This window comes from Dendropsophus ebraccatus, unplaced genomic scaffold, assembly GCF_027789765.1.
Source record: "Dendropsophus ebraccatus isolate aDenEbr1 unplaced genomic scaffold, aDenEbr1.pat pat_scaffold_1468_ctg1, whole genome shotgun sequence".
Lineage (NCBI taxonomy): Eukaryota > Metazoa > Chordata > Amphibia > Anura > Hylidae > Dendropsophus > Dendropsophus ebraccatus.
The window spans coordinates 7,149-19,549 of record NW_027208889.1 but is presented as its reverse complement, the minus strand read 5'-3'; the positions used below and the strand labels follow the sequence as shown (position 1 = coordinate 19,549).

Here is a 12,401-nt window from a genome sequence, read left to right as displayed (position 1 = left end):
AGAATTACTAGATAATAGATTGTCAAAGATGATTTAGAATTTCCTTCAATTGGATTTACCTGAATTAGCCCTAGCTGGAAAATGCACATATATTTACTGTGTCTGTATCCATCTAACAGATGTTACTGCTCAACTTATAGAACAAGCTGTTCACCTTAGGGATGGCATAGATCAATGTCATTTTTGTAACTAAAGAAAACTGAAAGTTTCAAATCCAGAGGTAAAAAGCAAAACAGCAAAGAAATAATGTCACTAGATAGTACAGACAGTAACCATGATAAAGGTCTTTGTTCCTGTGAAACCATGTTGGGTGTCTTTGCCCCTGTGGGACCATGCTGGATGTCTATTCTCCCGTGGAAACAATGCTGGACACAGACAAACCAAAAAATTGGAAACCTGCATAGTGTGTGAATAGTGTGACTGGATGTGCTAGCCATTCTTTTGTGTGTCTGTGTTAGATGTTGGGGGGGGGGGGGGAGAGGCTGCCTCCATGTGGCTTGTGCACTCCACATATCCAACCCCATTGTGATTTGCCCAGTGTGTAGGCTTAGTATTAGAGAGGCCAGTGTACAGCGTAGGGTCCTCCCTTGTGGGGTTTTGCAATTCTAAATATTGCAGCGTGCTATTGCACTTTTTTGTTTTTATGACAATAAATGGCTATGGTGTGTTTACACAGACAGATTTTTTAAGCCAAAGCCAGGAATGGATATGAAAAGAGGAGAAATCTGAGTCTTTTCTTTATGACCTGTTCTCCGTTGATCTGGCTTTGGCTTCAAAAATGGAGACAAGTTATTATAATGGACAGTAAGCAGTTAAGCCCCAGCTTGGAAGAACAAAAGTGGCCGCCCTTATGCAAAATGGAAGGATTTAAGTAAGAAACTGCACTGTAACAAAGAAGCAGCTGAGCACGCTGAGTGTGGAGTGCAGTATATGGAAGGCTTTACCCTTTCACAATAGAAGTCATGCAGTGACAGAACAAGGAATAAATATAAAGCAGGGAGGGGGAGACAGTGGAACCAGTTACGTCCACATTCCAGGCACTGCTGACACTTCCTGTACATGACAAGACCAGATTGGTTTACAGAGAACAGATATGTCACTATCTTATCTTCCAATGGTGACAACGTGATTACAGCATGTCTGACATGTATCTTCGGCTTCTTTCAGTGTCAGAAGCCAATGATTATATCCACAGTAAATCCAAATCCAATAATAAGATAACTTCTGGAAAATCTACTGTCAGAAGAGAAAGGGGGCAGATGCAATGGAAGGGGTAACCACACAGAGATTTGCTTGTGGTCTGATAACATTAGCAAGCATATAGATCTGCACAGAAGCTGTGTACAAACGTGTGTGTGTGTGTGTGTGTGTGTGTAAACTATGGTCACTAAGTTGCCATTAATTAACATATAAAGGAACAAAATGGGGTTCACTTACCTTTTTCCAAAGTGTTCTGTACAGTAACTATAAAAAAGGGAAAAGAACATATCAATACATTAGAAGTTAAAATAATCCAAAGCCAACCTTGTACGTACTAATACTAACTTCCCAACAGAACACAGGATATCTCACAAAGACATTGCCCGTCCCAGCGGGTTTCTGTGCCATAACCTCTGAGGCTAACAGATGTGTGAGGGCTGTGGGTGAACATCACCAATGGCTGCTCACCTACCAAGGTGCTTATCTTTTGTGGGGTTTGCGGTTGTGGTTGCATCTTGTTTTTGTACAGAAATCATTCCAGAAAACACACATTCCTGCACAACATGAACACATTAGTAAAGGAAAACCACCACAAACCGGGCACGCTTCCATCCTAAACCTCCATCACTGTGTGTCTGATAGAGGTTACTCTAAATAACTCTAGAAAACCCGTTGGGACAAAAACATCTAAATAATGCAAAATATCCTATACCCTTCTGCTTTATAATCCACAAGGAATCCGCATCTTGAATATGTGTGGATTTCGGTGTGGAGTCACATGGAGATGCACAGAGAAGTGACATGTCACTCCTTTGTCCTCACACTGAAACACCTGCGAGATGATTTTTCATGCAAGGCTGCACAGATCCCACATTTAGCCGTATGAACATGACTAGCATAATGGAAATGTGGAGCAGATTCCCACAGCAGCTTATCATGCTGCCCGTTTCATGCTGCATGCCCTGGCCTGACAGCGGGGACTGATGACTTGAACTTATAATTGTCAGAAACATGATGTAATACTGACCCAAAACGCAGCTGCACTATGCCTGTGTGAAAGCAGCCCTAGCTAGCGTGACTTATACTGGTATCTGGTCACTATCCTCCTTCTGCTCATTTTGATAAATCTTTCCCTTACTGTTTCCAGATCTTTAAATGCCTTCAGGTGACCATCATATTGGATACATATGAGACACACTGACTTCTTGTAGCGGATACTATGAGACAGTAGCCGTCCACAGGAGTCATAAATCTGGGCCACCAAGTTACATGCAATCTGCATGAGCCAAGAATGTGTCCCCTTCACCAACCACAGCTCCGCTCTTCTCTCATACTGCTCTGGTATAATGAAAGCTATGGAAAAATCAGACAAATGACTAAATATGTATTATTCTGGACTTGCGCTGTAGTCCTATGTAGCCCAGGACTTATACTTTCAAATATAAGTGATTCAGGTTTCCATTTACTTAGAGCCAACATTGAGAATGGAAAAACAATCAAGAATTATGACCCTCTCCGAGATAAAAGCGTGTCTGATTTCTGACAAATAACCAATCCCAGCTTAGCGTTCATTTCTTAAAATGAGCTGTGATTGGCTGCTGTCTTTCTGACCCATGTTTGTCTCAGTCAGATTGTTAAATCTGGGCAAAGGTATAAGAGAAAGCTATAAGACCCCTATAAAATGCTGCCACCCATATGGCAAATACACATCACTCATCATCCAACTCAAAGCAGGAAAGGAGGCTGCCGGAGGCCATGACCCAGATCCAGCAATCTTGCCCATAGCAACCAGTCACGGCAAACAGTCACGGCTCCACTTTCAATTTTTAACCAGGTCATATTTCCGATGGCTTTAGCTGCTGTGAAGTCACGCTATCGTCTGCAGCAGCGCTATTCAGCTGGAACGCATACCGTTATGAATGCGCGTTCCAAACTGAGTGCCCGTGCAGATATGATTGCATCATCCGTACAGGGCCTAAGGGTAGGGGATGTGGGGGGAATGCTCCTTAGTCTATAGCAGCGCATTACATGTGTCCAGCGCTTGCTGGTGTCATCAGTAGGCGGATGCAGAAAGCTCCGGAGGACAGAAGCCAAGGAGGCAGAGAGGCAAGAGAACTGTGTAAGGTGCTTGGGTGTAATCATTACACAATGCAGCTTACACTGACACAAAGCCAATGAGAATACAAAATGCTTATCAGGTGTTTACATTCCGAATCATAACTGTAGCAAAATTACAGGTTTGAAGTAGCCACTAAAATTATTTTTGGTTTGGGGTCACTGCAACATGAGGAACTGTATTGCGGGGTAACAGCATTAGAACAGCTTAGGTTGAGAACAGCTGATGTAGAAGAACAGGGACTCCAGTCAGTGACCGACAGGGTGTACACCCAGGGGAGATTTATGAAAGGGTGTAAACTGCCCACAGCAACCAATCACAGCTCAGCTTTCAGCTCTGGTAAAATAAAAGCTGAGCTGTGATTGGTTGCTGTGGGCAGTTTACACCAGGTGTATATTTACACCCTTTCATAAATCTCCACCCCCCCAGTGTACAGGAGCGGGGGTAAGGGGTTCCTGCCCCTGTGCACTGAGGGTGTACGTCCAGATTTTACTGCTCACCCCCCTGTATACATACATGATGGTAGAGCTCACCCCTGTATACATACATGATGGTAGAGCTCACCCCTGTATACATACATGATGGTAGAGCTCACCCCCCTGTATCCATACATGATGGTAGAGCTCACCCCCCCCTGTATACATACATGATGGCAGAGCTCGCCCCCCTGTATAAACACATATTGGTAGAGCTCACCCCCCTGTATACATACATGATGGCAGAGCTCACCCCCCTGTATACATACATGATGGCAGAGCTCGCCCCCCTGTATACATACATGATGGTAGAGCTCACCCCCCTGTATACATACATGATGGCAGAGCTCACCCCCCTGTATCCATACATGATGGTAGAGCTCACCCCCCTGTATACATACATGATGGTAGAGCTCACCCCCCTGTATACACACATGATGGTAGAGCTCACCCCTGTATACATACATGATGGCAGAGCTCACCCCCCTGTATACAGGGGCGGGCTGGGCCGGGGGGCAGGGTGGCATCTGCCCCCCGGGCCGGTCTTCCCCAGTACATTACAGGGCCGCGCTGAGGCTGCTTACCGCCCCAGCGCTCTCCTCTCTGCCTGTGCTGCAGGGCCGGTCTGTGATGCCAGTTGCAGCTGAAGCTGCTCCCCGCCCCCGTTACGCCCCGCCCCCTGTGTACCTCCCATGTTCCTCCTGGCCCGGGACTTCCTGTATTACACAGTGTGGAGAGGAGGAGGCTGCTGCTAACCTCCAGCTACAGGCTCCTGCTCCCTGACCATCCCCCTCGTGTCCTGCTCTCTGCTCAGCAGCTATAAATGCAGGTACTTCGGGTTGTAGATAGGAGGGAGGTCGGGACAGAGAGGAGAGGGCTGTCTGCTGAGCTGGGCTGACAGAGGCAAACACACACACTAGCATCTGTTCCCCCAACCCCTGTAGCTGCTGCCCTTTACCCCCTATAGCTGCACCCTCTTCCACAGGCTGCATTGCCCCTCTGCACCTGTAGTTGATATGTACCTCCTAAGGCTGCTGTGTGAGCCTTCCCCCAGACTGCTGTGTTCTCCCCTTCAGGCTGCTTTGCCTCTCCCCCCCCCCCTTTCAGGCTGCTGTGCCCCCCCCCACACACACACACACTTCAGACTGCTGGGCCCCCCCCCCCCCGTCAGGCTGCTGTGCCCCCCCCCTTCAGGCTGCGGTCCCCCCCCGTCAGGCTGCTGTGCCCCCCCCCCTTCAGGCTGCGGTCCCCCCCCCCTTTTCAGGCTGCTTTGCCCCCCCCCCCCCCCCACACACACACACATTTCAGACTGCTGTGCCCCCACACACAGAATGATACACACTCATAGAGAACAATATACGGTCATACAGAACCATACAGAACAAAACGCACCCATACAGAACAATACGCACCCATACAGAACAATACGCACTCATACAGAACCATACAGAACAATATACACCCATACAGAACAATATACACCCATACAGAACAATATACACCCATACAGAACAATATACACCCATACAGAACAATATACACCTATACAGAACAATATACACCTGTACAGAACCATACAGAACAATATACACCTATAAAGAACAATATACACCCATACAGAACAATTTACACTCATACAGAACCATATACACCCATACAGAACATACAGTACAATATACACCCATACAGAACAATATACACCTGTACAGAACAAAACGCACCCATACAGAACAAAACGCACCCATACAGAACAATATACACCCATACAGAACAATATACACCCATACAGAACAATACGCACTCATACAGAACCATACAGAACAATATACACCCATACAGAACAATATACACCTATACAGAACAATATACACCTATACAGAACAATATACACCCATACAGAACAATATACACCTATACAGAACAATATACACCTGTACAGAACCATACAGCACAATATACACCCATACAGAACAATATACACCTATACAGAACATTATACACCCATACAGAACAATATACACCCATACAGAACAATTTACACTCATACAGAACCATACACACCCATACAGAACATTATACACCTGTACAGAACCATACAGAACAATATACACCCATACAGAACAATTTACACCTATACAGAACAATATACAACCTATACAGAACCATACAGTACAATACACACCTATACAGAACAATATACACCCATACAGAACAATATACACCCATACAGAACAATATACACCTGTACAGAACCATACAGAACAATATACACCCATACAGAACAATATACACCTATACAGAACAATATACACCCATACAGAACAATTTACACTCATACAGAACAATATACACCCATACAGAACAATACGCACCCATACAGAACAATATACACCCATACAGAATATACACCCATAAAGAACCATGCAGAACAATTTACACCCATGCAGAACAATATACACCCATACAGAACCATACAGTACAATATACACCCATACAGAACCATACAGTACAATACACACCCATACAGAACAATACGCACTCATACAGAACCATACAGTACAATATACACCCATACAGAACCATACAGTACAATATACACCCATACAGAGCAATATACACCCATACAGAACAATATACACCCATACAGAACAATATACACCCATACAGAACAATACGCACTCATACAGAACAATACGCACTCATACAGAACAATATACACCCATACAGAACAATATACACCAATACAGAACCATACAGTACCATATACACCCATACAGAACCATACAGAACAATATACACCCATACAGAACAATTTTTTACTCAAACAGAACCATACAGAACAATATACACCCATACAGAACAATATACACCCATACAGAACCATACAGAACAATATACACCCATACAGAACAATATACACACATACAGAACAATACTCACCCATACAGAACAATTTACACTCATACAGAACCATACAGAACAATATACACCCATACAGCACAATATACACCCATACAGAACAATATACACCTATACAGAACATTATACACCCATACAGAACAATATACACCCATACAGAACAATTTACACTCATACAGAACCATACAGAACTATATACACCCATACAGAACATACAGTACAATATACACCCATACAGAACAATATACACCTGTACAGAACCATACAGAACAATATACACCCATACAGAACAATATACACCTATACAGAACAATATACACCTGTACAGAACCATACAGAACAATATACACCCATACAGAACAATATACACCTATACAGAACAATATACACCCATACAGAACAATATACACCTATACAGAACAATATACACCTGTACAGAACCATACAGCACAATATACACCCATACAGAACAATATACACCTATACAGAACATTATACACCCATACAGAACAATATACACCCATACAGAACAATTTACACTCATACAGAACCATACACACCCATACAGAACATTATACACCTGTACAGAACCATACAGAACAATATACACCCATACAGAACAATATACACCCATACAGAACAATATACACCTGTACAGAACCATACAGAACAATATACACCCATACAGAACAATATACACCTATACAGAACAATATACTCCCATACAGAACAATTTACACTCATACAGAACAATATACACCATACAGAACAATACGCACCCATACAGAACAATATACACCCATACAGAATATACACACATGCAGAACAATTTACACCCATGCAGAACAATATACACCCATACAGAACCATACAGTACAATATACACCCATACAGAACCTTACAGTACAATACACACCAATACAGTACAATATACACCCATACAGAACCATACAGTACAATACACACCCATACAGTACAATATACACCCATACAGAACCATACAGTACAATACACACCCATACAGAACAATACGCACTCATACAGAACCATACAGTACAATATACACCCATACAGAACCATACAGTACAATATACACCCATACAGAGCAATATACACCCATACAGAGCAATATACACCCATACAGAACAATATACACCCATACAGAACAATATACACCCATACAGAACAATATACACCCATACAGAACAATACGCACTCATACAGAACAATACGCACTCATACAGAACAATATACACCCATACAGAACAATATACACCAATACAGAACCATACAGTACCATATACACCCATACAGAACCATACAGTACAATATACACTCATACAGAACAATATACACCCATACAGAACAATTTTTTACTCAAACAGAACAATATACACCCATACAGAACCATACAGAACAATATACACCCATACAGAACAATATACACCAATACAGAACAATATACACCCATACAGAACCATACAGTGCAATATACACCCATACAGTACAATATACACACATACAGAACAATACTCACCCATACAGAACAATATACACCCATACAGAACAATATACACCCATACAGTACAATATACACACATACAGAACAATACTCACCCATACAGAACAATATACACCCATACAGAACCATACAGTACAATATACACCCATACAGAGCAATATACACCCATACAGAACAATATACACCCATACAGAACAATACGCACTCATACAGAACAATACGCACTCATACAGAACAATATACACCCATACAGAACAATATACACCAATACAGAACCATACAGTACCATATACACCCATACAGAACCATACAGTACAATATACACTCATACAGAACAATATACACCATACAGAACAATTTTTTACTCAAACAGAACCATATACACCCATACAGAACCATACAGAACAATATACACCCATACAGAACAATATACACCAATACAGAACAATATACACCCATACAGAACCATACAGTGCAATATACACCCATACAGTACAATATACACACATACAGAACAATACACACCCATACAGTACAATATACACCCATACAGTACAATATACACACATACAGAACAATACTCACCCATACAGAACCATACAGAACAATATACACTCATACAGAACAATATACACCGATACAGAACAATATACACCCATACAGAACAATTTACACTCATACAGAACCATACAGAACAATATACACCCATACAGCACAATATACACCCATACAGAACAATATACACCTATACAGAACATTATACACCCATACAGAACAATATACACCATACAGAACAATTTACACTCATACAGAACCATATACACCCATACAGAACATACAGTACAATATACACCCATACAGAATATACACCTGTACAGAACCATACAGAACAATATACACCCATACAGAACAATATACACCCATACAGAACAATATACACCTGTACAGAACCATACAGAACAATATACACCCATACAGAACAATATACACCTATACAGAACAATATACACCTGTACAGAACCATACAGAACAATATACACCAATACAGAACAATATACACCTATACAAAACCATACAGAACAATATACAGTACACCTATACAGAACCATACAGTACAATATACACCCATACAGAACAATATACACCTATACAGAACAATATACACCCGTACAGAACCATACAGAACCATACAGTACAATACACACCCATACAGAACCATACAGTACAATACACACCCATACAGAACCATACAGTACAATATACACCCATACAGAACAATACGCACTCATACAGAACAATATGCACCCATACAGAACAATATATACCCATACAGAACAATATACACCCATACAGAACCATACAGTGCAATATACACCCATACAGAACCATATACACCCATACAGAACAATATACACCCATACAGAACCATACAGAACAATATACACCCATACAGAACCATACAGTGCAATATACACCCATACAGAACAATACGCACTCATACAGAACAATATACACATTTTGTAGGGTATTTTGGAGCATATTATATAGTAGTCAGTATGTTGGAGGTCACCCAGCTTTCCAGCATCTTGTAGTCAGTAAAATGGAGGTCACCCAGCTTCCCCAATATCTTTCACTCAGTATAATATGGTCATCCAGCTTTCCCACCATTTTATACTCAGTATATTATGGTCACCCAGCTTTCCCACAATCTTATACTCAGTAAGATGGAGGTCACCCAGCTTTCCCACCATCTTATACTCAGTGGCTGGTAGCCTCGGGGAGCTGCATAGTATATCTATACTGTGCAGCTGAAAACCATATCACCACAATTGTGCTAATTGGTTCCCTTTAAGGAGCACTCCAGCCCTTACCTATATTACCCACCCCACATCAGTGCAGGGACGGTAGATGGCACCCCGGGCCTGTACTTCTGCCAGCGGCGATGTTCCAACAATTCGGGTAACGTCTCCTTCCCTTCTGGTCATTTGTGACAGGGAATTCCTACTGCTCTGTGTGAAGGGGCCAGAAGTCACCTGTCAATGTAAGTCTATGGGATGGTTCCGTGTCAGCGCTGAGCCGTCCCATATACTTATACAGTAAAGAGATCCCCGACCCCGTCACAGCGAGCAGTAGGAATTCCCTGTTTACAAATGACTGGAAGGGCTGAATGTGTTATCCGAAGTGTGAGAACAGTGCTACTGGAGGAAGTATTGGAGTGGGTGGCATCTACCTTCCCTGCACTGATGTGGGGAGTGTAATAAGTGAGGGCCTAGAGTGGTCCTTGAAGGATGGGCCGCTAGCCGGCTACTCATGGGCCAGTGCTGTGTGCTTGCCCCCCAGGCTAAAATTTGCCAGCCAGCCCCTGCCTGTATACATACATGATGGCAGAGCTCACCCCCCTATATACATACATGATGGTAGAGCTCACCCCCCTGTATACATACATGATGGTAGAGCTCACCCCTGTATACATACATGATGGCAGAGCTCACCCCCCTGTATCCATACATGATGGTAGAGCTCACCCCCCTGTATACATACATGATGGCAGAGCTCACCCCCCTGTATACATACATGATGGTAGAGCTCACCCCCCTGTTACATACATGATGGTAGAGCTCACCCCCCTGTATACATACATGATGGCAGAGCTCACCCCCCTGTATACATACATGATGGCAGAGCTCACCCCCCTGTATACATACATGATGGCAGAGCTCACCCCCCTGTATACATACATGATGGCAGAGCTCACCCCCCTGTATACATACATGATGGCAGAGCTCACCCCCTATATACATACATGATGGCAGAGCTCACCCCCCTGTATACATACATGATGGTAGAGCTCACCCCCCTGTATACATACATGATGGCAGAGCTCACCCCCCTGTATACATACATGATGGTAGAGCTCACCCCCCTGTATACATACATGATGGCAGAGCTCACCCCCCTGTATACATACATGATGGCAGAGCTCACCCCCCTGTATACATACATGATGGTAGAGCTCACCCCTGTATACATACATGATGGTAGAGCTCACCCCCCTGTATACATACATGATGGTAGAGCTCACCCCCCTGTATACATACATGATGGTAGAGCTCACCCCCCTGTATACATACATGATGGTAGAGCTCAACCCCTGTATACATACATGATGGTAGAGCTCACCCCCCTGTATACATACATGATGGTAGAGCTCACCCCCTGTATCTATACATGATGGTAGAGCTCACCCCTGTATACCCGCCTGTCCCAGCTCCGTCCTCATCTAACATGACCGGGTAGATGAGATCCGGGATGAATAAGACGCCCAGTCTACCGCCCAGCAATGCACGGAGCCCCCGGAGTGCTGCCCGGTCCTCCCCGTGCCCTGTCCGCCCAGCAGTAGCAACTCACAGGAGGCGGCGGGGCTGACACTTCCTCCTCCGGGAGCGGAGGGACATTCCTGGACACTCACCCAGGCACAGCTCCCACACATAGGCGTAGTAGGACCACAGCACCACGGACGAGATGATGACCACCGGTACCCAGGAGAGGACGCGCTGGCAGCACCTCAGCCCTCTGGACAGGGCCATCCTGCAGCCAGTCTGCATCCTGCTCTGTGCGATCGGCGCTCGGCTCCACAAGACTTCCAGATCGACATTCGATTAGTGCGAGGGAACGCGCAATCGTCATTCTTAGAGCCTGGAGCATAGCGCCACCTGGTGGGTAAGTGTCATCTGTACATGTGCATGTCTTTGTGTCTCCTATAGGATAAGTAGAGAATTTATTTAGATTTAAAGGGTTTCTGTGAAGCTTTTGTTGCATAGAAAGACATTGATTTCTCTTTGTTTAGACAAATCGTCCTTCATTAGGCCTCTTTGGGGCACATTTATTAAACATTTGCCCCCGGTGTATGGCATGGAAAGGGGGCAGAAATTTGTCTTTTTCATGGCGTAAGCTAGACGTAAGCCCCACTTGCCTGCCTAAAATGACTGCATCCACAATCTGCCCACCCCAAACCGGATAACTGCTTTAATATCAAGATCTGGCCTGGGGTCAGTGCGGCAGGTGATGCAGTTAGTTATTGTCCTAAAAAATAACTTGCAGCCCTGTGTCAAACTGGCGTTGCCTAGAGTATCTGTGCCCTAACCTTGCACCACCCCTCCCCCCCACC

General features: G+C 43.8%; 1 protein-coding gene across 1 annotated transcript in view; it reads right to left on the bottom strand.

Annotated features, from left to right (window-relative positions):
• Positions 1 to 11,900, bottom strand: part of LOC138775287 (palmitoyltransferase ZDHHC15-like) — a gene marked incomplete at its 3' end in the record, with an annotated part of 29,587 nt that extends 17,687 nt beyond the window's left edge. Inside the window, 2 exon segments of the mRNA XM_069955887.1 lie at positions 1,438 to 1,464; positions 11,703 to 11,900. Coding sequence (XP_069811988.1) covers positions 1,438 to 1,464; positions 11,703 to 11,838 — 163 coding nt within the window.
• Positions 11,901 to 12,401: the final 501 nt, after the last annotated feature.